General features: G+C 43.5%; 1 protein-coding gene across 5 annotated transcripts in view; it reads left to right on the top strand.

The window, feature by feature from the left end:
* The window catches only part of TXLNG (taxilin gamma), a 32,550-nt gene extending 10,907 nt beyond the window's left edge, over positions 1 to 21,643 (top strand). For all 5 annotated transcript variants that reach the window (XM_074993610.1, XM_074993631.1, XM_074993640.1 and 2 more), the window contains 7 exons: positions 2,587 to 2,757; positions 4,364 to 4,558; positions 6,194 to 6,313; positions 8,697 to 8,771; positions 9,958 to 10,050; positions 11,426 to 11,521; positions 16,996 to 21,643. In XM_074993610.1, coding sequence (XP_074849711.1) covers positions 2,587 to 2,757; positions 4,364 to 4,558; positions 6,194 to 6,313; positions 8,697 to 8,771; positions 9,958 to 10,050; positions 11,426 to 11,521; positions 16,996 to 17,313 — 1,068 coding nt within the window. In that variant the 3' untranslated portion in view covers positions 17,314 to 21,643. The remainder of the gene's footprint in view (positions 1 to 2,586; positions 2,758 to 4,363; positions 4,559 to 6,193; positions 6,314 to 8,696; positions 8,772 to 9,957; positions 10,051 to 11,425; positions 11,522 to 16,995) is intronic.
* The last annotated feature ends 5,003 nt before the right edge of the window (positions 21,644 to 26,646 follow it).

Below are 26,646 nucleotides of genomic sequence, written 5' to 3' on the forward strand. Positions count from 1 at the left end.
GAAGTGTGTGGAGTGATTACCATGGACAGAGCCCTGCAAATCTGTGACATGTTTTACATCTGTGGTTATCTGCGTCCAAGGATGTGGATATCCAGTGCTCATTTTTGCAGATCTGGATACAATTTTTGTGTCCGCAAAGGGCTTTAAGCCATGGTGTTCTCCAAAGACAGCAAATGGTGAGGAGTCACGTTTTTTGGATTTCAGGTCAATCTTTTGTCTTGTTAAAATAGGTGGGTCAGGGCCTCATCAGTGCTTTCCAGTCAGGACTGGCTAGCCTATAGTAAAAGTTTAAACAGCTCCTGGCTTGTGCTATGGCTGAAGTCCCTTGTCATATGTCCACTCTGACCACCTGCTTCTCCTTCAATTTGCTGTTCGTATCAGCAGGCTATCACAGGCTTCTCTGAGATACCCAGAGTGTCTGCAGGGTCTGCTGGGTTTCTGCCAAGTCTGGTATGTGGCTTGATGTGTAAGTGGCAAGTCTGAAAGGCAGCACCAGATCTATTTCCCTCAGTGGCATTGTGGTATCCTGGGCACAATTCTTTCTCTTTCATGTGGAACTGCTGCTGATCCTTGTCATACCCCTTTGTATATATCTCCTGTGCAGTCTTCTCATAGATTTTCATATCTCTACATCCAGTCCGTAGTTGTGCTTGCTTGCAGTCTCTTCTCCTGTCAGCCCAGGGAATTCAGTAATTCGTTTCTGCTCCTGGTAAGAATGTGTTTAGTGTGTGATTGGTTTGGCAGTTGCACACAACAGGGGTAATCTGCTAGGTGTGCTTGCAAGGATGGGCAGTCAGGGAAAAGGCATCTAAGAAGCACATAGGTAGTTTTAAAGGGAATGCAGTTTCTTGTTTCTCTGGTCACTGGACTGTGGAATTTAAAGTTTTGACCAGAGCAGTTTCTGTTGTGGACAATGGGTTATTTTAAGACAGCTGCTGGAAGACTGTTGAAAGTCCATACAGGTCATGCAGTGTCTTAACTGTGACTCATTCTCTCTCAACTTAATATTCATTAGGTGAACTTTTCATCTACCTCCTTGTTAATCATATTTTGTGGTACATGATGATCAGCTTCCCAGCAGTATAGGTCTTCAGTCTTTCAGTTTCTTGAATAGTGCTTCCCCAAACCAACTATTTCTTTTCCACACATGCAGTAGCACACAGAAGCATTAAAAGAATATTTGCCACTGTAGCTAGAACACAAGGAGGATACAACCCTTTCTGCTATGATGGAGCATATTGTTTTTAAAGTCAGCTGCTGGAATGGCATTTTGCCTTATTTTACAACTGACTTGTTTTTTTTTTTTTCTTTATAATTTGCTGTCTCCATCACTTATACAAAAATACATGTTACAATTTGCAACAGTCACGATGCAGTCACAAGCCAAATCAAGTTCGTTGTCATATTTTTGTCCCTGAAAGCATGAACCAAGAATGTAGGTCATATGTGCAAGAGTGATTGCTTGATATCACTTTTGTGATATTATCTTATACATCTTTTTCTCTTTAGGTTTTGTAAAGGGACTGTGTTCAGTATTCTTGCATGTTTAATATCAACGAGCTTTTCTTTGCATCAGTGAAGAATTATTTGTAATCATTTTCTCAATGGCCTACAGTATCAAGCACTTAAACTTGTCTTTTCACATCTAAAAGATTTACTCATCAAGAATGGTAGTGTAGGTTACTCAGGGAGAACCCCTTCTTTAAGAGCAGCTGAATGAAGGGCTTTTTTGCATGTGTGGAGTTCTGTGACACATTTAGAAGAGGCTCATCAAATATGACTGTGCTTACAGCTGAAAATTAAGTCCTATGCAGTCATTAAAAAAGGCTTGCTCGTACTTGTTTGCTTTAGGAAAATCTTGAGTGTGATGCAGCATTGTCCAATTTTAATATCACAAATTAAAAACTAATATAGTTAGCATATCCATTACACAGAAGTTGTGAAGTATCGGAGGCGTAGCTGTGCTTAGTCTGGATCTATAACAGCAACAAAGGGTCCTGTGGCACCTTACAGACTAACAGAAAAGTTTTGAGCATGAGCTTTCGTGAGCACAGACTCACTTCATCAGATGCTGGTCTTGGAAATCTGCAGGGCCAGGTATAAATAAGCCAGAGCAAGGGTGGGGAGAGCAAGGTTAGCTCAGTCAGCAAGGGTGAGGCTTACTACCAGCAGTTGATCTGGAGGTGTGAACACCAAGGGAGGTGAAGCTGCTTCTGTATGGCTGGCTAAATACAGAAGCAGCTTCCCCTCCCTTGGTGTTCACACCTCCAGATCAACTGCTGGTAGTAAGCCTCACCCTTGCTGACTGAGCTAACCTTGCTCTGGCTTATTTATACCTGGCCCTGCAGATTTCCAAGACCAGCATCTGATGAAGTGAGTCTGTGTTCACGAAAGCTCATGCTCAAAACTTTTCTGTTAGTCTGTAAGGTGCCACAGGACCCTTTGTTGCTGTTACAGAAGTTGTAGATACTCATCAGCAAATCACAAGTAGTATCCATGTTAGCCATGTTCTTGGGCACAACTAGAGGTGTAAAAACCCTGTTTAATTGGTAACTGGGCTTACTTAAATAAACTCTCTAACTTTAGTTGGAAGAGAGCCGCAATGTTCAAAAGCAGATGAAGATACTTCAGAAGAAACAAGCCCAGGTTGTGAAAGAGAAAGTCCACTTGCAAAGTGAGCATAGCAAGGCCATTCTAGCACGCAGCAAACTGGAATCTCTGTGCCGGGAACTTCAACGTCATAACAAGACTTTAAAGGTTAGTTTATTTGTTTAAACTTTTAAGGTGAACCCTATTTCTAATTACTATTTAAAATTCATACCTGCTGCAAGCTAGCTGGTAGTTATGCTGTTTCAGTTGCAATATCCAAATCAATAGAGAATATCAACCCTTTTGAGTATAGGGGTTGTGGGGATTTTGGTGTATTTACTTTTATTAGTTTCCATATAAATATAAAAAAAAAATATGGAGATATACATCTCATAGAACTGGAAGGGACCTCGGGAGGTCATTGAATGCAGTCCCCTGCCTTCATAGCAGGACCAAGTACCATCCCTGACAGATTTTACTTATGGTAGTTCATGAATCACATTATTTAGACTGCTGTAGTGTCTAGTCTTGCCCTAGTAATGATTGAGTGGTGCATTGTTGGCCACTAGTAAAATAACATGAAAGAAACCAAAAACTGTGAAATAAGAAGATATAACCAAAGTTTATATCTTCCCAAGATAGAATTTGCAGGAGTAAGATGGAAAGGGGGTTGAAATGTCATTCATTTTCCTATGTGGTTGTTTTAGAGTATTGCTGCACCAAGTAACTTCTTTGTTAGCTTATGGTAGCTTTTAAACTGAAGTAAAAAACTTGGGTGAGGAGATTAACTCAGACATTCAGTTTTCTATTACAAACTTGATGGAGGAATTTTTGCTGCCTGAATAATTGTTGCAATGATTTGGTAAGGCAAGCATCAGTTAAACACTTTGGCTTGTGGGCACACTACCCCCTCCTTTCAGAGGAGGCATGTTAATGAGCCATTTCGGCAGTTGCTAATGAGGCACTCCCATGAATATGCAGCGTCTCATTAGGATAATGGCGGCCGTGTGTGCTTCGAAAGTGCCAGTTTTTAAACGCACGCAGCCCATGTAGCCGGGGGGGGGCTTTTGAAACGCCCCCCACAAGTTCAAAAATCCCTTCTTTCCAAAACCAAATGGGAAGAAGGGGTTTTCGAAATTGGGGGGATCATTTCAAAAGGCCCCCAGCTACACAGGAGGCATGCGTTTCAAAACCGGCACTTTTGAAACGTGTGGCTGCTATTATGCTAATGAGGTGCTGCATATTCATAGTAGCATCTCATTAGCATCTGCTGAAGTAGCTCATTAGCATGCCCTCTCTGAAAGGCAAAGGTAGTGTGGCTGCAGTCTTTCTCAGCTCGTAAAAGTGAGTACAATGCACCTGATCAGTTTCAGATCAGTTGAAAAGAAGTAACAACAAAAGAAACCCACTAGTTTCACTTGCCAATCCCAAAATATGTAGAGCATAGTAATAGACTACTGAATGTATAAAAATATCTACATTTAAACTCCCAGCTAAATGCAGAATGGTTACAAGATCAGGAATCAGCTTCTCTAAAGAAACGTTCCATTAGCACATTTGATCTCTTATTTGCACAAAATGCACTGAATTCATAAGGATTTAATTTTGTCAGTTTGGGCATGACTCTGGTTTTGGTATTTTGAATACACCTAAGTTGTAGAAGTATTCAGACCTATAGTATTTATTTTGATCCATCTCTGTTGAAGACTTATTATATGAGCATATTACATCAGTGTAGACTTGCATACCATTAACAAATCCTTTTGGATAAAAGGAAGAAAACATGCAGCAAGCACGTGAAGAAGAGGAGAGGCGTAAAGAAGCAACTGCACATTTCCAGATTACACTGAATGAAATTCAGGCTCAGCTGGAACAGCATGATATACATAATGCCAAGCTCCGTCAAGAAAATGTTGAACTGGGGGAGAAGCTGAAAAAACTAATTGAACAGTACGCTTTGCGAGAAGAGGTAATTTTAAATTTATACATTCGTAGGTTCTCAAATTTAGTTTCTTTACTACCTTTGAGTGGTGGATTTCTTAAAATGTATTTCAATAACTTAAGTCGTAAAATGGTATGTTATACATCTATTTCTACATAAATAAAGGTAAATGCCTTTTTAATTTCACGTCTTAACAAAAATGAGGTGGCCATTTGACCAAAAATCTCTTCTTTCGTTCCGATCCCATATTCTCTGAATTGCTAACAGAGGTCAAAAGATCCATTTTCCAGACATTTCCAATGACATTAATGGCCTTATTACAATTAAACTGTAATTGCAGTTCATGAAGTCATTAGCAATGGCATGTTTTTTCATTAAAATATGAGGTAATGGCTCGATTTTGATTGGACCAAAACACAGGTAGAGACCATGGAACATATTTAGAAAGGTCTTTTATTGGTTTATTTGGGGTATTTTGGCTTAATCATGTTATGCAAACATGTTTAAATAAAGTTCGTTTAAATTAGTTTAAGCAAAAGTGTTTCAAAACAATGAAATAATGTGTTGGTGTCCTTATGAACTTTCAAGGAGCCTGCTTGTTTTTTCCCAACCTGCTTTTTGTTTCCTAAGTGTGCGTTGCCTCCTTTTCTAAGGTCTTGACAAATGACACTTTAAAGAGTAGTATGTTTTGTTCAGTTTTTAATATATTGGCAATAATATTTAATTTATAAAAAATTATTTATTATAAATACTTCATTACTTTGCTTAGTGGTGCTACAATTTAAAGTTCAGCTTTCCTCACATTTCAATGGTTATTACATTTCAGGAATTAATATATTGAGTGTTGATATGCATTCAAGGTAAATATTTTAATTGAGGTCTAGATCAGTAAACATGATTTCCTTAGTATCAATCTAAAATACACAGTTATAGTATAGGAAACTAAAAGGAATGTTATTTATTAAATTACTTTTGCATTTCTGTTGTAAATAAAAGATGTGAAAGTGATTAATATCAGCTCATTTTCATAATGAGTGCTACAGCTTTCTTTGATTCCCAAGTAGCAGCGAAGGTACACAGTTGTCGAATAAGTGTTCTCTAATTTTTAATAAAGTGGATTGCTTTCTAATACTGACGTTATGGACCACATCTCTCTACTCCCATTTATAACAATATGCTGTGGCAACTATAGCAATTGTTTATGTGGGAAAGTAATACTAGAAAGTTGATGTAAACAGCTGAAAATGAGATTTGACTAGTCAGCTCTTTGTAGTCCACAATTTCAGATGTGTGCATTACTGCTAGCTGCAAGCATTGAAGGTATCATAAGATTTTTTTTTAAAAATAAATATGGAGGTGTTTTGCATTCTTTTTTTCAGATAATCATGGGTCATGTTTTTATGCCTCCCTCATCATTTTTAAATGAAAATTGAAATTCTTCTTTAATCATTTGACTCTGGAGGGTGAGGCTTAAAGGAAAAGTACTTTATATATTGTGATACTGACAATATTATAAGAGTTGACAACCATGTACCATTGGGTCACCAGGCCTGAGTACTAAAACTGTGTAAACCATTTTTGTTTCCGATTAGAAAAAAAATCTGTTGTCGGTTTAACTGTGTACTGCTCATGTTACACTGTCAGGTTTTACTTTTTCCTTAGCATATTGACAAAGTGTTCAAGCATAAAGAATTACAGCAGCAACTGGTGGATGCCAAACTTCAGCAAACCACACAACTTATAAAAGAAGCTGAGGAAAAACATCAGAGGGAAAGGGAGTTTGTAAGTTGCTTCTAAGCCTACTTTTTAAAGACAAAAAGCAGAGCAAATGAAAGGGCAGCATATTTAGGTCTAAAATAACTTTTCTACAGGATACTAAGATCCAAATGATTTTAAAAATATGAAAAGGAGCATGAATTGTACCCATAATATGCATCTGTAGAGATGCAGAGAAGTAATGTGCATGCAGCTGCAGCTTTTTTCCAGGAACAATTATCTATTTGCACATGCATATATAATATACTACACATTCTCTGAACACTATTTAGGTACTCTCTTATACTTGGAAATTTATTTCATGTAGTATAGAATTTATAGAAATGTTTAGAAAAAAACTTGACATGTCAAAATTGTTACTAACATAGTCTTCACTGAGAGCTAGCATTTTTGTGTGATTTGGGATGGAAGGATCAAAAAGTCAAGTAACTTCTCACCATTTTCACTAGTTTTTGAAGTTTGAGATTTAAAGCTAAACATTACCTAGCTGTTTTGCTACTTTGGTGACTGATTCTTGCTTAGATTTGCAGGTGTGTAAACATATTTGAATCTTCTGTTTTCTGTAAGCTAAGACATACCGATAGTCTCCTGGCTTTAGACTAAAAGTTGATTTTTTGAAAGTTTATATTTTAGCCAAATCTTGACAAAAACTCTCCCAGACTGATATCAGTACACTGTCTCTCCTAAGCTTTTCTGGTTTATGTACAGAAGTTGTTAATATTATTGGAATAGTTTGGTTTAGTATAAAATAGTAATTAGTGTGATCCCATCTGGTCTTTACAAAATTAACTTCTTTAATAGTTGAACATCACAAGTATGAAGCTAATTGAATTACATATTTTTCACATACGGGTATTTACATATTTTTGAAGTAAAATAGTTTATGTACTTCTGTGTATTATTTAACTCTCTAAGGTGTTTTACCAGAATGCAAACAAACTGAATTTTCCCACCTGTCTAAGAGATTATTTCCCATGAAATAACATCAATTCCAATGTACGAGGAAATAGTTTTAAAATATCAAATAAGCAATGTTAGTTTATGGCAGATGGGAGAAAACATGAGCTGTAGTTTCTTGGGTAAAAATTATGCAAGATTACTTATTTTGTTCTTTTAAAAAATAACTTTCCACAAGTGCTCCCCCAGCCAGACCTGTGGACCAAGATGAGAGAAAATCTCCCTCACCAAGAAAGAATCCAAAGAGCTCAGAGCATCCTAAAAAGGACTGCTTCATCGTCATGGAAGTCCTTCGTATAGAACTCCTTGGCTGCAGAGCTCTTCTACTTTAATACCTTAAGTAGAGCATACCCTTCAGTCCACCACTTCCCACTACCACAGTTGAGTGGCTCTTGTAGATAGTGCTATCTAGGACCATCCATATTGGTACTTTATTGGCACAGATGGCAGAAGCCAAACCACTTTAGAAGCACATGAAGCTTCAAAAGATCTGCTAAACTTCTCAGTACTACTGTTGCTGATCTCTCAAACTGACTGTCCTTCTGAGGCCAGTGCACATGGTGCATACTTAGGAGTATGTTATGCTTGTGACCTCAGGTCCTTAAGTCTCAAGCTGGGTGTTTATCAGTGTCTACTCCAAGATCACTGGTCATGGCACCTCCTCAGAGCATGGTACTAGTTGTGAGTTAGCCCTTTTAGGTCTTTTTCCCAATAGTTTTATGTCAAAAACAAATGAGGGTGGTATTCTGTGAACAGTGCAGTGGCTTTCAAAATGGATGCCCAGCTGTTTTCCCAGGATGCTGCCAGAGAAACTGTCAGTGCATTCAACCAGAGCATGCCAGGCTTCCACTGCATTTCTGGGAAATCACGGCTTTGCAGATGTCGTCAATAGGAACATTTACTGAACATTACAGTTACTGTTGTATCAAGGAAGTACCCAGATGGGAGGAAGGAGTACTGCAGTCCATTATGCTATGAGAATCCTAGTGCCATCTCTGCCAACAATAGTTTGGGAGTCGTCTGGTATGGTGGACCTATGCAATCACTTGAATAAATGTTGTTTTCTCATAACTTGTTCTTCAAGATGTGTGCCTAATGCCCCTTATGAAACCTACCCTTCTTCCACAACTCATTGTCTTTCATCTAAGAAACCAAGAATGGATGGTGCAGTTTTGCCCTTTATACACTTTATGCTGTAGTTTAAGGGATGCCTAAGCACGGACATGGCCATCCCCGTGGGAGCCAGTAGAGAATACTCTCCAGTGTTGGTACCCCACTATACACACACCTAATTGAATATACATGCACCACATCTCAAAGAACAACAGCTAGAAGAAGGCGAGTAACTGTCTGTCCCCATTTACGTTATTGTTAAAATTTTGCAATTCAGTATAATGTCAAATAACACAATACCATTTTCTCTACTTTTTAGCTATTAAAAGAAGCTACCGAGTCCAGACACAAATGTGAGCAGATGAAGCAGCAGGAAGCCCAACTAAAACAGCAGGTAACTTAATAAAAATAGTAGTGTGCTGTTTGGTACAGGTGGCCCACAATGAAAATATCAAGAGATGTTTATTGTTTTGACTCACACCTGACACTTGAGGAAATATAAAGTATTTGCTAATTAAACTTTCATTAACAACCATTAAATTTTTATGAAAACTCAAATTGTTGTCCGTCCAATGAACACTTCTCACTATATGTGTGTTAGAGATATTAGTTTTTAAGTAGGGTTTTCTTGACCACTCCTCCACTCTCTGATTTGCTCACCTTGATTATCTTTTTCTGATTTGTCCTCCTTGTTTACTGTTTTTGGTTCTCTGTGTCTTAAATATTGAGTCTGTTCTGGTCTGGCTATGGTCTGAAGAAGTGGGTCTGTCCCACGTAAGCTCACCAAATAAACTATTTTGCTAGTCTTTAAAGTGCTACTTGACTGCTTTTTGTTTTTATAATGAACTAGAAAACTGCCATCCCAGTTCAAACCACGTGTTAATGTGTCAAATTTGAATATAAAAGAGTTCAGCAGCCTCTCTTTTCAAACAGTTGTGAAAATTGCTTTTCAGTAAGCCACAGATTTTCAGGTCATTAACAGAATGGCCCACTCCATTAAAACGCTAGCTAACAGGTTTGTGGATCGGGAGTGTTTTTGTCTGTTTTGTGCCCGTTAACTCTTTGTCTAAGACAGTTTGAAGTCTGTCCAATATACAAAGCATGTGGGCATTGTTGGCACATTATGGCATATATGATGTATGTTGAGGAACATGAGAATGTGCCCATGATTTTCTAAGTAACCTGGTTAGGTCCAGTGATGGTATCTCCAGAATAGATATGTGGACAAAGTTGGCAATGGGCCTTGTTGTCATCTTTTACGTAGGAGTTCTTTTGCATACTTTGCTTTATCTAATTGTTGACACACACACACACACTCTCCGTCTGCCCCTCCTGCTCGGATTTGCTCACCTTGATTACTATTTTTGGTTCTCTGTGCCTTCAATATTGAGTCTGTTCTGGTATGGCTGTGGTCTAAAGAAGTGGGTCCGTCCCACGAAAGCTCGTCACCTAATAAATTATTTTGTTAGTCTTTAAAGTGTGACTGGACTGCTTTTTTGTTTTGATAGTATATAGACTAGCAAGGCTATCTGTTACTATATAGATTAAAGATTACATATTTCCATGTTTTTCCCCCAAAGCTTTCTCTTTACATGGATAAGTTTGAAGAATTCCAGACCACTATGGCAAAGAGCAATGAACTTTTTACAACATTCAGACAAGAAATGGAAAAGGTACTTACGTGACTTTTTAGTGAAGTTCTAACATATTGGGGGAGGGGGGACGTAGAATCTGGATCCTCATTGGGCCTTAAAATCCCTGTAAAGGATATGTTGGTGAATTCTAGTTTAAATTAGCTGTGACTAGGTAAACAACGAACTTGTACATTAGGTTAGATCAGTGTTTCCCAAACTAATTTGGCCATGGAACACTTTTGGGCTTAGAATATATTGGCGGAACACATACATGCTGGGGGCGGGGAGGTTCATACTGAAAAATTGCTGCATGTAGTTCTCAAAAGTTGATTTAAAAGAGTTAGGGCTTTTTATATGTCTTTTATTTTACAAAGAACCAAAAAAAAAGAGAAAATCATCTGAACGAACAACTAATGTCCTGATACAACAGCTAGCAACCCTATAATTAAGCATAAAAATTAAGTACAAAGCGTCAATATAACAGTTGTAAGAAGGATGATTAGTGTCATTCTTTTGTTTAAAAAAAAAAAAGACAATATTGTTCTAAAAAGGACTGTCCTTCCTTAAAGTTTAAAAACACTTTCATGAAAAAGAAATGCAAAACAAATTATGTATGGAAAAATATTTTTAAATTTTGTATTTTTATAAATTTGTTACTTTTATAGAAAACTACTAGAAAATGAAAATAACTAACATTTGACTTTTTTATGGAAAGAGTGTTTTTACATCTGTTTCAGCAGAAGTCGAATGATAACTATACTATTAATGTGATATAAATATTAATATATGTACAGTCTAAATACTGTACTATGCTTATTTTTGATAGACATATAATTTCTTTTTTTACTATTTTAGAAGAAAAAATATTGCTAGCATCACATTTTTTTTACACAGAAAACCTATTCGTATTGCTTGGCACACCCGTGGTCCACAGAACGTTGTTTGGGAAACACTGGATTAGATAAACAATGTTATCTACTTCTGATTCCAGTCTGGGGAGGGAGGGAGAGGATGCTTGCAAACTGCATGCCATATTCTGTTTCTAAAAGCTAATGTTAGAAGAAGAAAACAGCTTTTGAAAATAATCAAGTTATGCAAATGGAGAAGATCATAGACACTTTTGAGGGTGGATGGAAATATCTTTGTAACACCATAATTCTAAAAAGTAATCTTTGTAAATTTTAAGATTGTAAGTTTTTCATAGGTCTGAATGAACCCCTTCCTGTAAATCAAAAACCTATCAATTGTGATTGACTGCTTGATTCTAGAGAGCCTCACAGTTGATCACAATCATCGGTCTTCCTGCTTACCCTGACCCCATGCTACCAGTGTGTTCCCAGAGGCGGCCAGCACAGTCCCGTGTGTGGTTACCTGTCTTTTTATACTGGTTATAAAACTAGCTTTACTGTTTTAGATGACCAAGAAGATAAAAAAACTGGAAAAAGAGACAATAGTGTGGCGTACAAAATGGGAAAACAACAACAAAGCGCTTCTGCAAATGGCTGAAGAGGTGGGTAACAATCCTCATAGTGTAAGGAACTGTGTAGTCACATCCAAGCAGGCCTTGATTCTATATGGCTATGATTCTTAGATAGCCAGTGTGTCAAGAAATGTTACGTAAATACACTAACTATAATTTTTTTAAACTAATCATTTGTGTGTCTCCTTTAAATAGCTTTCTCAGGTAAATTTGCCATCCTCCTTGATAAGGCACAAAATGAATTCATTTTTTATAATTCCTGTACATGACGTATGATCTTGATCTTCATGTGTCTAGTCAGTCAAAAAGCATAGCATAGGAATTGTTGCATTTTAGGTGAGATCTTTTGGCAAAACTGTACAAATTTTTTAAGTCTGTTAAATACTAGGACAGGTGCTCAATTGACAACCTGGTAGAACCCTTGGAGGTGTAAAGTAGACTTAGCTACTGCTAGGGGTCAGTGTGGTTCTGCCATGTCTGTTTGTACTCTTTTTCTTACACCGGCTTTTATAGCAGAAATGTATAAGTTTGTGTACAGACTGCTTTAAAATCAGCAGTGTTTGGTACCTAATTCCTGAAGTTGGCTGAATTCCATAAGTAACATCCCCAGCCACTCCCGGTAACTGTAGTCTTGAACAATGCAAAGTTGTTTGGTTATGTTTGATTTAAGCTACGTCTACACGTGAAGCCTACATCGAAGTAGCTTATTTCGATGAATAACGTCTACACGTCCTCCAGGGCTGGCAACGTCGATGTTCAACATCAACGTTGCGCAGCACCACATCGAAATAGGCGCTGCGAGGGAACGTCTACACGCCAAAGTAGCACACATCAAAATAAGGGTGCCAGGCACAGCTGCAGACAGGGTCACAGGGCGGACTAGTGCTTCCGGGGCCACAGCTAGCCGCTCCCTTAAAGGGCCCCTCCCAGACACACTCAGCCTGCACAGCACGCGGTTTGCAGAGCCATAGGCACGCACACCTTGGGCGACGCAGTCATGGACCCCCAGCAGCAGTAGCCAGAGGTCCACCCAGCCGCCCCTGCAGGAGCAGTGCTCGCCCTACTCCGTGCCATGCAGGAGGCAGCTGAGCACCTCCTAGCCACAGAGGAGGAGATGCCCGCAGGGGAGGAGGACGCAACCCCCAACCCTGCAGCACCCCGCCCGCCGCCTCATACGCTGGCAGCTGTGGAGCTACCCCACCAGCACCGACTGGTGGGAGCGGCTGGTGCTTGGGTAGTGGGATGACGACCGCTAGCTCAGGAACTTTCGGATGAGCCGGCAGACATTTCTGGAGCTATGCCAGTGGCTCACCCCTGCACTCAGGCACCAGGACACCGCCATGCGGCATGCCCTCCCTGTGGAGAAATGGGTTGGCATCGCTGTCTGGAAGCTGGCCACTCCAGACAGCTACCGATCCGTGGGCCAGCAGTTTGGCGTCGGCAAGGCCACCGTCGGGGCTGTCCTCATGGAGGTAAGAGGACCCACGGGGGGAGGGGAGGGAGGCAGCCCTGGCAGGGGAGGGGGGCCCTGGCAGGGGAGGGCGGGGCAGGGCATGGGAGGGCCACATACACCCTGCACACCCCTCATTGGTGCTCTCCCATGTGCTTCCCCTGCAGGTCGTCCGCGCCATCAACGCCCTGCTCCTCCACAGGCTCGTGAGGCTGGGGGACCCAGATGCCACCATCGCGGGCTTTGCCACCCTGGGCTTCCCCAATTGCTTCGGGGCTCTGGATGGGACTCACATCCCCATCTGCGCCCCGGAACACAGAGGAGGCCGCTACGTCAACCGGAAGAGCTACCACTCAGTGGTCCTCCAAGCCTTGGTGGACAGCTGGGGCTGTTTCCAGGACATTTATGTGGGCTGACCTGGCAGCACCCACGACGCCCAGGTTTTCCGGAACTCGGGCCTGTGCCGCTGGCTGGAGGCGGGGACCTACATCCCCCAGCGGGAGATCCCTGTGGGGGACACTACCATGCCCCTCTGCGTCATCGCAGATGCGGCCTACCCCCTCCGGCCCTGGCTCATGCACCCGTACATGGGCCATCTCTCTGCCAGCCAGGAGCGCTTCAACCAGCGCCTGAACCATGCACGCCAGGTGGTGGAGCGCTCATTTGGCCACCTCAAAGGGCGCTGGATGCGTCTCCTCACCTGCCTGGATGCGGGCCCCACCAACATCCCCCAGACTGTGGGTGCGTGCAGCACCCTACACAATCTGGTGGAGAGCAAGGGGGAGGCATTCTTTTAGGGCTGGGCTGTGGAGGCCGGCAGGGCCAATGTGCAGCCACCCGCTGCCCCCAGTCGGCAGGTGGACCCCGAAGGGACCCGGGTCCGGGAGGCCCTGCGGGCCCACTTCGATGAGGCCGCGGGGTAGACGCTGCCAGGCCCCCCACTGCACCCCCTCCATCCTCCACAACACTCCCTGCCCCTACGCCCACACCACAGAGCACCCAACAGCACACACCCCCCCCACTTTTCTTGGACAAATAAAAGCAGACACTTGTTTGTGAAGTAAACTTCTTTACTGCAACTCTTTTCTTACTAATAATAACTAAAGGAACTTCTAAGTAACTTAATATTATATATGTATGTATATATTAACAAAAAAAACAGGGATAACAAGGAAGGGGAGAACTATTTACATGGGGGGGAAGGATTAGACTGTGAAAACGGGGGGTCACAAATCAATAAATACAAACTTATATACAAGGCCGAACAACAAAACAGTGGGGGGAATATATACAAGGGGGGGCCACATCCTGGGCCCCATGCCCCTATAGTGCAGCACTGGGGGTGGGCGGCTGGGATCCCCGCCTCGGCTGCAGCCCTGGCCAGGGCTGGCTGGGGGCCGGGCGGACCGGAAGATATGGCCGGCAAGTGTCAGCTGGCCCCAGGTCTCCCTCGGCGGAATGGCCCTGGGTGGCGGGGCGACGGCGGATGGCGTGGCGACAGGCGCAGCGGGTGGAGCAGGCAGGGTGGGCGCAGCGGCAGCCGGGGCGGCATCGGGGGCCAGGTAATCCGCTATGTGGTTGAATGTCTCCATGTAGGCCCCCCATGCCTCTTGGTGCCAGGCCAGCGCCTGCTCCTGCAGGTGGAGGCGGCGTTGGTCCACCCGCAGCCGCTGCTCCGCGACCTCCACCTGCCAGCGGTGGAGGGCCAGCAGCTGGGGGGTCCGTTGCTGGCGGCTGCTGCTGCTGGGTCCGCCGTCTTGCCCGCCATCGGGCCGGTGAGGCCTCCGCCGAGGGGCTGGCCTGGAGCGATGGCCCCGGAGGGGATTCTGGGACCACTGAAGCCTCGCCGGCGCTCTCCAGTCCTTCCGATGGTGCAGCTGCGGAACACAGGAGAGGGGGAAGAAGAGTGGAGACAGCCGTTACTGTGGGCCCCGAGCCGTGGCCCTTGTCCCCCAACCCCTGTGCTGCAGGTTCCCCATCCCCGTCCCCGGGAGATGCTGCTGTGATGGGGTTCAAGGGTCCCCCTGTACTGTACCCCGTCCCCTGGCAGGAGTGACTCTCACTTCACTCAGCAGGTATGACAGGAGAGGTTTCTTAGGCAACAGATGCCCAGTTTCTCCCAGAAGCGACAGTACAGCAGTCAGAGATGGTCCTTCCAACCCGTCCTGGGGAGAAGACCCCGAGGGGTGAGCCTCTGGGGCGTAGCTTTCCCACTCCTCAGGCAGGCAGCCTTCTAGCTCTCCCTTCCCCTGGCCTCTAACTGCGGCCCCCGATTCAAACCCAGCTCGGCTCCTCCCTCCTCTTTGTTCAGGGCAGAGGTGTAACCTGCTAGTTGTAGCCCCAGGATCATCCTTAGCCACTGGGAGCTATTCAGCTTGTTGCTCACATCTAGCCTGAGTTTTGCATTTGCACTCTCCCTACTCCATTACATGCTGCTGCTGCTGCTGCTGCTGCTGCTGCTGCTGGGTGTCCCACCCCCTCCCCCCTGGGGGACCCTGGAGGTTCTGCTCCCCCCTGCCCCGGGGATGGGGCAGGGGCTGATGCACTCTTCTGAGGGACATGCCACTGCTGTCCTTGGGGCCATGGTCATCTGGGCATGTGGAGGGCCCTGGCCATATCTATTACCCCCGCCCCTCAACCCCGGGGGTGTGCACCAGGGGGGGTACATACCTGATGGTCCACTCCCATGGTCGGGGGACACCTGGCGGGCGGACGCCTAGCTGCTGCTCCAGGATGGCAGGAGGAGGATCTGGAGGCCGGTGTCGGTGGAGGAGTCGTTCCCCTCCTCCTCCTGCTCCGGTGTCCCGGGGGTGGGCTCCTGGGGGGGCCCCCGGGGTGCGGGGCTTGCCTCCGGGGCGGACTCCACCTCCGGGGCCTGTTGGGACTCCTCAGCCGAGGTGTCAAGCGTGGCTGGAGGGGAGGAGGTGTGCCGGGGGCCCAGGATGTCCCTGAGCTCCCTGTAAAAGGGGCAAGTGACGGGGGCGGCCCCAGATCGGCCGGCCGCATCCCGGGCCCGGGCATAACCCTGCCGCAGCTCCTTCACTTTACTCCGGACATGGTCCGGAGTGCGGGCAGGGTGACCCCGGGCGGCCAGGCCCTCGGCCAGCTGAGCGAACGCATCCGCATTCCGCCTCTTGCTCCCCATTACCTGGAGCACCTCCTCCTCACTCCAGAGCCCCAGCAGGTCTCAAAGCTCGGCCTCTGTCGAGGAGGGGCCCCGCTGCCGCTTCCTGGCCTGGCTCCTGCCCTGGGAACTCTGGCTCCCCTTCGGGGGGGTTCCCTGAGGGCGCTGGGGGGGGCTGCTGGGCGGCCATGAGGTCCTGTGGGGGTCTGGGTGGCTGAAGAAGAGCGTGCAGGCGAGCCGCGTGTTATTGCTGCTGCGTGCATGTGCTCTCAGCTTCCTGCACAGAAAGGGAGGGGGTGGGGACCTTTAAGGGGCTGCTGCACGCGGCCACCATCGAGCTGAGGGGCTGCAGAGAGCGTCTCTCAACCCCTCAGCTGATGGCCGCCATGGAGGACCCCGCAATTTCGAAGTTGCTGGACGCGCAACGACTACACGTTCCTTACTTTGACGTTGAACGTCGAAGTAGGGCGCTATTCCCATCCCCTCATGGGGTTAGCGGCTTCGACATCTCGCTGCCTAACGTCAATGTTAACATCGAAATAGCGCCCAACACGTGTAGCCGTGACGGGCACTATTTCAAAGTTAGTGCCGCTACTTCGATGTAGTGTGCATGTGTAGACACGGCTTTAGTCTCAGATGAGCTCCTAGTGGAGTTTTGTTCATGTTACAAAAAACACGTTCATAGCTCAGCAGTATGTAGTACTGTTTTTGGCCAGCTCAGCAGAGTGTCCTGTCACCTCCTACACATGGTTCTCATTTAGTTTAGAACACTGAAGCAGCCTGAACACCATCTGAGCTCCGCCTTTTTGAAGGCTTAAAGAGAAGACTTGAATCTTCAAGCCTGTCAAAATAGTTCATTTTTAAAAGAAATAAATCCCACCCGCAAACACTTCCTTGGGTTAAAGTCTCTCTTTATTTTTACCCTTACAGAAGACAGTCAGAGATAAAGAATACAAAGGCTTTCAAATAAAACTGGAGCGTTTGGAAAAGTTGTGCAGGGCTCTTCAGACGGAGAGAAATGAGCTGAATGAGAAGGTGGAAGTCCTTAAGGAGCAGGTTTCTGTAAAAGAAGCAGATGTGGATTTAGCTGTGCAGGTGTTGCAGTCATGCACACTCAATTCCCATGAGGAGCTGGGAACTTCTACGGATATAGAACCAGGAATCCAACCAGATGCTGAATCAAGTGCAGCAAATGAAGGAATTGGTTCTGAAAAGACTGTCTCCACAGGTCCTGTTCCTGTTGACTAAAATGAAGTGTAAACACTGTATTGAGAGATCTATTTTGTGTATAACTTCCTCTGTTGGTGGTAACTATTGGTTTTGTGGTGAAAATTTTCTTACTTTTTCTACCATATATGTATTTTCTTAGAACTACTGGACTTATGTGGTACAGGAAGCTGCATGGCAGCTTTGAATAGTATAATCTATACATTTTCCACAACTGTGTTGCACATCTGCCTCATTTTTAAAAACATTTTTCCATAAAGAATGCATGTGCATTTCCTCTCTCCTAAACACAGATCTCGCCATGTCAGTTAATGCTTGGATAGGATTAACATTTCATGGGGGAAAAAGTGACAGGAGCATCACTTCATTGGATTGAAAACAACATTTTGCTTCTATAAATTGAACTAAGGTTTGGTATAGTGATATAATTACCAAACTTGTCAGTAAATTATCTACATCCATTCATCTAATGGCCAGTAGAAACTTCAGCTGTCTCCCCTGATTACATATGAAAATAAGAGTCCAGAAAATGATCAAGAATATTTTACAGGGTTTTAGTTGTAGTTGTGTGGTATGACAAAAACAGCTTTCACATATACATACTTTAATGGGCAGCTGGTAAAACAGGGTGTACAACTTTCTTGCATACTTCTCAGGGTTGTGCTCCAAGGTTAATCCACAGACAGAGAGTAACTATATTTGCCCTCCCTGTGTTAAATTTAACTTGTAAAGAAGGCATACAGGAATAAATCTTCATGGAGTGCAGTTGTCTGTAATGAAATATACACAACTGCAGAAGTTTTGATCATGTTATGTCCCTTAACATAAAGCCTCAGCATTGCAGAGTTTGTAAAATGGTTATTTCTGATTAGAGAAGTTGCACTAAATTGATATAATCTGGAGATTTGTAAGCAAGGAGTTCTTGTAGATATGTTGATTCTTTAAATGCTTACTGCTCACAATGCTTAAGACATTTGGGTTTGGATGTTCCTTCCTTAGCACTGGATGCAGCATACTTAAGGATCTGTAATGAACACTATTAACATTTGATCATGTGGATTCAAATATATTCCAAGAATAAAACGTTTAACTTCTCACACACCCAATCTGAAAAGAGACTGATGCCAGAGTACCTTCCTGGTACCTGCTGCTTATTTGATACAATTGGTGATTCAAAGGTTGCATGTTCAACTAAAATGTGATAAGTGAAAATTTGTTCTACATTTAAAAAAATTCAGTGGACTGCAGTTGTGAGCCTTATGTTTCACTTCAAAAACTTGGGTATCACATTTTTGAGAGCTGTTCTCTGGGATAGGCTGGGACCAATATTTATTTTTAGTAAGGCAGGTAAAGTAGGCAGGTCATGTGCTAAGTAACAATCTACTGTTAACTTTAGCCCACATATGTTCGCTTCCTAGTTTGAGTTGCTGTCACTCTTATTTCAAGAGACACAAGAGTGTAGCTTTTTCTGGTACTTAATGTTCTTTGCACTTAACTTCAGTGGGGGGGATTTCTGAACCAAGCACATAACTTTCAATGCGCTTCCCTCCCTGCCCCCTTTTTTCTTTTTGGCAATTTAGCGGCTAAATTACTTGAACGTTCGGGCTGCACTGAGCTCTTGATCCCTTCCCTGATGTAATGATGTACATTAAAATAATGTTGATGTCTTATAAAAAGAATAAGGTTGTATAAAGCCTGATAAATGTGTTTTAGCTCATGCCACTGAACAAAACTGTATCAAACTGACGTTTCTTAAATTGCGTAGCAAATGAGTGATAGAAATTGGGAACTGGCCAGTTTTTTCTCTTCAATTTGCACAGTCTGTTTTGTGTTCATGATCTATACATGGTGAAGTACAGAGAAGGAAGAGGTGAGTAGTCAGAGAGGTTGGACTCGGCTTTGAAACACTAATCACGTTAACAACATGGCAACAAACAATACTGGAAAGAAGAAACATTCTTCCAAAATGACATCATCCTATGATTTGTCTGACTCTGTGTTGTCATGGAATCAAAACTGTAACAGAAATAAGTTTTTAAATTTCTGCCCAAACTTGTCTTCAGTTAATAAATTGTGTGAAGTTATTTTCCTGTGGGCAAGAGAAGATCTTAATGTATGAATTACAGCACAACTTACCCTTAGCAAAAGATACACATTTTGCAAGTAAAGTGAAAAGTGCAGTTTTCTCTTTTAAAAATGTATTTGATCACTGGTATCTATAACTGCATTTCTTTTTATAATGCTTGTTCTATACGTAGTTGAAAGTAATGTTTGAACCCTGCCGCCAGGCCTGTAAAGATACGTGAGACAAATGGGAGAGCAGTACAGATACTGTGTAGTTACTGAGTTGCACGTGTAAATGAATCAGAAGGCCAGCAGTGAAGAGTTTTAAGGAATCTGGGATGATTTTCTTCTTCTCTGACCATGAGAACTTGACACCATATCACACTGGCCTTTCCTCCAGTGAAGGTGGGCTGGACTTGGCTTCCTGGAAGCAGTCGTCATTCCATGCACTGGCCAAAGGGGCATTGCTATGAAAATGAAAGGGATAAGCCCAGCGCTCTCACTGATCTGCCGTAAAGCAGGGTGCTGCACTGCCACTCTAGTCCCAGATTGGTTCCGATAGGGTTTTTATGGAAACTTATATTGTGTACCTACAGCTGCTTAATCTGGGCTGTAAATTTATGCAGCCTCCGATGTGCACCTCTAATTATTAGTCCACCCCATCATTTTTACCATGACTAGTTGGGGGGAGAGAAAAAAAAAAGCTACATGTATGTGATCCAAGACCCAAATAAGTGTAGTAGTGCACACAACTATGTTAATGCTGTATCTCTCCAATCTGTTTTGTCCTTCCTTTATTACACCTGGTTATGTTACAGTTTAATTCTCAGGTGTTGCAGAAAATCTACCTCTTCAGACTGTAGATGGAAATAACTGTGAAAAAAGTGATGCAGAAATCTAGTTTGTGCTAAACACACTGCTTTATTTTTACAACCATGTCTGCTTTCATGAGAAAAAGAATTGATAAATGAACAGGCAGTCTTGTTTTGCTTTTCAAAAACATTTTGTAGGGATTTTTCACTAATGTGAATCTGAAATTTTATCTACTCGATTCTGTATAGATTAAGTAAATATGTATGCTTAATATATCTGACTGTGTGTGTGTGTGCTTTGATTCTTGGACCATATTAATTCCTAATTTTGGTTGTATGGCATTCTTGCTACACTTGTGAGGAGCTTCAGGAGAGAATTTAAGGATGTCAAGTCTAAGATTACTAAAGGAAGGTCTGTGCCACAGAAGCACCGGTACAGCACTCAGCTATGCCACTGTAGCATAAATGATTCCTACTTTGTCAGAATGTTATTTAATATTAGTCCATCTCTCTGGGGGAAGGGGGCTACCTGCTTCTACATTTGGAGAAACATGGTGATAAGGTTTTCACAGCCCTGAATGATGTACCTAGGATGAACTAACTTAGGTTTAGACCAGGTCTAATATGTATTAAGTGGCAGCTGTTAACTTACAACAGTCTTCAAGTTTGAGCATTTTAAAGCAGAGAATTGCTGGTTCTTTGATTGATATCTTATGTTCAAGACTGAACGCAAACTGGCTGAGTTTCTAATAAATTAGAGCTTAACCGAATGCTTTTTATGACATTTGGTAACTGGAATGTGGACTGTTTGGGGGGGCATTTAAATCCCTTCATTACAAATATCAGTTACCTATTTCATAGCACTTAAATTCCAGTATTTTAACTGTAATAGTAAGTTCTGTGCTGCTTTATTGTTTGTGAGAATGGGGTTGACCTAAATGCTTTTCTTGACACCATGTGCCAGCTGGTGTCTTCAGCAGCTATACAGTAATAGGCTATGAAAACTTAACCATTATATGAAAGAATGGTCTTGCATGATACAGCGATTGCATTGTAGTAACTCCCAAAATGTTCACGATGCTTTCCAGACAGATGTACGCTGAACAGCAAAATGGGGGGCATAGGGGAATGATTCTTGGAAGATCCAAGGAAGTCATACCTTCAAAAGTCCCAACCTGTATATACTCAGCAAGCCTCCTTTCTAGGTTACTGGGGTCTTAGTGGGAAGGCTTGTAAAGGGAAGAGGTAAACCTTTTCAGGTATGTGTCCATTTGGATAAAACTTGTAAAATGTACACTAATAACAATTCAGAAGTATTAGTGATGAGCTGAAATCATGTGATTCAATCCTGTGCTCTTTTGATCATATACGTAATACCTCCTAGGTGCGTACACACAATGGAGTGGCGTGAATCAAGTAAACACCTCTTCCCAGGGTGCAAAATGTAATAAAGAATAAACAGCTTTGAAATTCAACTCTAGTCTATAAATTAACTGCTAATTTAAAATTCTGTCTTACTGGTCCCTGCTTGTAAATCCAGACTTGTACAGCTGAGATATAAGCTGGGAAAATAACCTCTTCCATATTGTAAGGTCCTGGTTCATATCTGGTCCATGTTGGTGATCAAAGGTGCTACCCCTTTCTTGTAAAGAATTAGAAGCTAAACACTGGGCTAGTTTGTACTAGAGAAATGTCAATTTCAGATATGCAATTGTGTAGCTAGAATCCATGTGTCAGAAACTGATTTATCTAACCTAAGGAAGGTCATCAGAAGTGTTTCTCCAACCTCCCTTACTCCATGGATGGAGTACACAGGTCAACTGCTGCCCCCAGAGAGATCAAGTTTGCATATTTTTACCAGATATGCAAAACTGAACTCTGGAAGATTGACCCTGGCTATATTCTTGGAAGTATAGCTTTCTAGATGGCAAAGCCTCAAGCTCAGAAACACAATTGGTGTCATTACCAGAGTGAGGTGGCAAGTTTGTCCTCTCCTTCCTTGGTAAAGAAGCCTACTCCAGCTGTGACTGCACTTCCTTCCAAGAAGTACCATCAGTGCCCTAGGCTACTATTACTGTGGTGCAGATGAGGGACTCGGTGTTGATCATGGACACCTTTAGGCATCTTTTCCTTCACTCTGTTGTCTCCTTTATGTCCTTTTCTCTGTTGTGTCTCAATCTTTTGTTCTGCCCCACTCCAAAATATACATCTATCAATATTATCCTTCCTAATGTATCCCAGCTGTTGGGATGTCCTCCAAGATCTCCTTTCCACTTATCCAGAATACTTTGTCCATTTATAGTAAAACATTTCATCCAGTTCTCTGGAATCCAAAACACTCAATTTGACTCTGGATTTCACCACTGAGGTTTCTTTATTTGGCATATAAGCAAAGCTACTCTGTTAATCAGACTCAAGTATAGAGGTGAGCACAGGACAGGGATCTGCAACCAAAAGAGCAAGAAGGGCCATTTTTTCAAATTTCATTACAAAATCAATACTTCAAGAGCTTCAATGCATGTGAATATGAGACAGTCCTTAATAACATCAAACTACTTTTCGTAACCCTTAATTTAAGAACAGCTCACACACAATGATTTGTACCAGTTAGAAATTTTAAGTTATTTTCACCCCTGGATTGGAGAACAAATGAGGACAAGAAAAATGTTGTGCCTGGAGATAGGCTCTTAAGCAGGAAGCAGCAATATTTGCATCAATGCTCCATGCTGAGGAGGAAGAACGGGGGAGGATGGTCCTTGCTGGTGGCACTTAATTTCACACCTGCTCTCCCAGCCAGTTACAAAGCACCAGCCCTGCTTGGCATCCCAGGAACTGACACTGCTGCTGGTTCAAGGCAACCCAGGTTTCTGTGCTCCCAGAAGCAGCAGTGTATGGAGACAGAAGCTGCTCTGTGTGAGACCTGGCACCAGCTCCCTGCATGCCCGTCAGGCAGCAGCAGCGTGCCCTTCCATGTACGCTGCCGGGGGAGCAGGGAGCCCACCTGAGGTGAGTTGTGGGGCTGGGCCTTTACTGGGGCGCGCCTGTCGCCCTTGGCAGAGGCACCAATTCCCTCTCAGTGCTGCCATGCCTGATCTGCCTTCCCCTCTCCTCTCAGCCCCCAGATCTGCTGACCTGCACCTGGCAGAGGGATGGAGGGAGCTGGCTATAGCCAGCCAATGTGGAAGACACAGGTGGATGGGGAAGGGAGGATATAGAACTGCCCCCTCTAGTTCCCCACTCTGAGACCAGACTGCTCTCTCCCGGGGCCTGAACGGAGTGATTGCAGCTCCGGATGCTGCTGCCACCAACTCTATGGCTCCCTGCTCTGCTGTTGCTGAAATAATAGAACTGAATTCAGTTGCCAGCTGTTAAACCAACTGAATTTAGTTCTATTGTTTCAGCAGCAGCAGGGCCGGGAGCTGCAGAGAAGTCAGCGCTGGCAGCCTCTGGAGCTGCAAATAACGCCTTAAAGAGCCACCCGCCGTTCCAGAGCCACAGACAGCCGACCCCTAGCACACAGCATACCACATATCCAAAGTTACGCAGACAACCAACTCCTCTGCATATACTGTTCCACACATTTTTGCATTGGCTTGGCTACTTTGCAGGAACCAGTCCCCAAACAGTATGCGCTATACTCCGTCCATGGCCTGTTTAATGGAAACCAATCTTTACTTTCCAGGTTTATCTTATCCATAGGCCCTAGCACCAAGATGTTGCTGCTTATCTCATCTAGTACAGATGTTCTGACTCCAGAATACTGTTTGTCAAGTCCTTTTACAACTTAACCTTCCATTCACCCAACAAGTAGGGTTTTGCCCACAAAAGGTTGTGCCCAAATAAATCTGTTAATCTTTAAGGTGCTGCAGGACTCCTAATTGTTTTTGTGGTTACAGGCGAACATGGGAACCCCTCTGACATTTTCCAATGATGCACACAAAGAAATGAGGGAAATTACTTACATCAAACTAGGCCTATGTGATCTGCTCCTCACATACCATAAACTAGAGGATTATTTAGCCAAAGACTGAAAGCAAGTCCAAGAGCAAAGCGAAAATAAGAAGCCAACCTCCTACCCCTGCTTCTGGAAGAAGGAACAGTGCTAGATTTCCTACCTCTCTGTGTCCCTCATCCTATTTAGGGACGGCAAGTTTCATATCGACCCTCAACTAGGAGTAGTGACCTAACATATGAATCCTCTCTCACCTTGCTCTGGCAGCAGAAAGGACAGTTTCTTGATATTTCAGGCCTACAAGGAATCCCATGAGCTCTATTAGGTTCTTACTAACTTCTTCAAAAGAGGAGTTATCTGAAGAATCTCCTGAATGCTATAAGAGATCAAGTACTCTGAAGTCAAGGCAGTCCAAATCTTAACGTGATTTTGGTAATGTTAACCAAGATGTACACCTTTATGTAAATCCGTTGGATTGATCACGTTCCCAGGTAATTGGACCAACAACTGTCGGCCACGTGTGCTAGGTTCACAAGCGAGTGAACTGTAAGCACACCCCAATCAGGGTTGACTATATTTATTAGCATAAGGTTCTGATGAACCCATGTTAGCACATGACCAGTTTCATTCTTATTGGAACTCATCAGTTGTGCGCAAACTGCTGTCTATAGCGCAATTCGAACACGGTATGCCTTTGTCATAGTCAAGGACAATACCATATCTCCATGGGTTCACACCATCGGTTGCGGGAAAGGTGTATATGTAGATCAGTTGGCTTGAGCACTTTCCCAGACAATTGGACCAACAACTGTACACATTTATATCAACAAACAAAAAGACAAATTTTGAAAAGTCTTAATTAAGATGTATATAAAAGCTTTGCAATATGTCAGTTCACGTAACAAATGGTTATTCACCCTGTGCAATAATTGGCTCTTCGAGATGTAGCTCCCTGTGGGGGCCCAACTCTATTTATGCTAATGTCCCCATGCCTTTGACTGGAGACTTCTAACAGCAGCACCCAGTTGGTCTGCCCATGCATGCTAGTAAGCCTTTTGCCCCATGCTCTTACATAGTGCTGCATGAGTGAACCACCCTCACTTCCTGCTCGGTTAAGAAGCCCCATAGCAAGGCATACCAAGGCAAAAGGGAAAGCTCGTGAGGAGTGGAGCACCCATAGGAACACATATAGCTCGAAGAATCAGCGTTACTGCACTGATCTGAAGAAGTGGGTCTGTCCCACAAAAGCTCATCCCCTAATAAATTAGTTTGTTAGTCTTTAAAGTGCTACATACTTTTTCGTTTTGATAGACTACAAACACGGCTATCTCTCTGGCACTGTTCAGTTACTGCACAGGGTGAGTAACCATTTCTTCTTTAAGTAGTGTCCCTCTGGGTGCTCCATTCTAGGCGACTCCTGAGCAATACCCTATAAGGTGGATGGGGTTTGGGAGTAGAGGCCCGTACTGAAGAATGTACAGTCAAGCAGAACACATGATCAGAAGCACAGTTGTTATTACATATTGTTCAGGGGATGTATGCACAGAAGCTCAAGTAGCAGCCTAATGTATTTCAAATAATGGGAAGGTTTTTGAGAAATGACGTAGCGATGGAAATGGCCCTCATAGAGCAAACACGTATGCCCAAAGATGCTTGACTAGTACAAGATTCTGTAGCAGGAATTAATACACACATATCCACCTGTAAAGTGTCTGAGTACAGATTTCAGATCCTTTTGCTCTATCAGCAAGCAAGAGAAACAATTTGTTGGCCTTCCTGAAAGATTTAGCCCTGTGTGGATAAAAGGCTAGGACTTCCCTAGCATGGAGGGTGGGTAGCAGATGAGGGAGGAAGACTTGCAGTGAACATGTAGGCTAATACAGAACACGGAAGAACCTTAGGAACAAATTTGTGATGGAGTCACAGCACGACCTGTGAAAGGGTGCTATGTCATAAGGGCCCCTATTTCCCCAATCCACCTCATCAACATGACTGCTCTTGGGAATTTTGTTTTCTTTGACAAATGGGGCAGTGAGCAGGTAGCCACTGGTTCCATGGTGGTCATGTCAGGCATTTAAAAACCAGATCGAAGTCCCAAGATGGAGGATGACACGTGACTGACAGATTTCCAAATGCCCTGAAAAACTTCACAGTCTTTGGGTGGGTGATAAGGCCCTCTAGCTGTGAATGGAACGCCATGATAGTTGCCAAACGGCCTGTAATGGAGCTCGACAACAGCCCTGCACTGTTCAGTTTTAGAATATAGTCCAGTATCTCTGGCAGCAATGACGTCACCAGTAGAATGTGTTTAAGATCACACCCACAGACAAATCCTGTCCATTTGAAAGTATGCGTAGCAAGTAGGCTGTTCCCTGCTGTGTAATAAAGGTTAAACTTCTCTACGCTGGAACTCCCTCATCTGGCAACAGCCGTAATCTGGCATGATTTTAATTAGCTGGACAATCAGTTATGGGTGTGACCAAGTTTCCTATGGTCCCATACAGTTTGTTTCCAGCCACCAGTCCT

The sequence above is a fragment of the Carettochelys insculpta genome, chromosome 1 (genome assembly GCF_033958435.1).
Source record: "Carettochelys insculpta isolate YL-2023 chromosome 1, ASM3395843v1, whole genome shotgun sequence".
In the NCBI taxonomy this organism is placed as follows: domain Eukaryota; kingdom Metazoa; phylum Chordata; order Testudines; family Carettochelyidae; genus Carettochelys; species Carettochelys insculpta.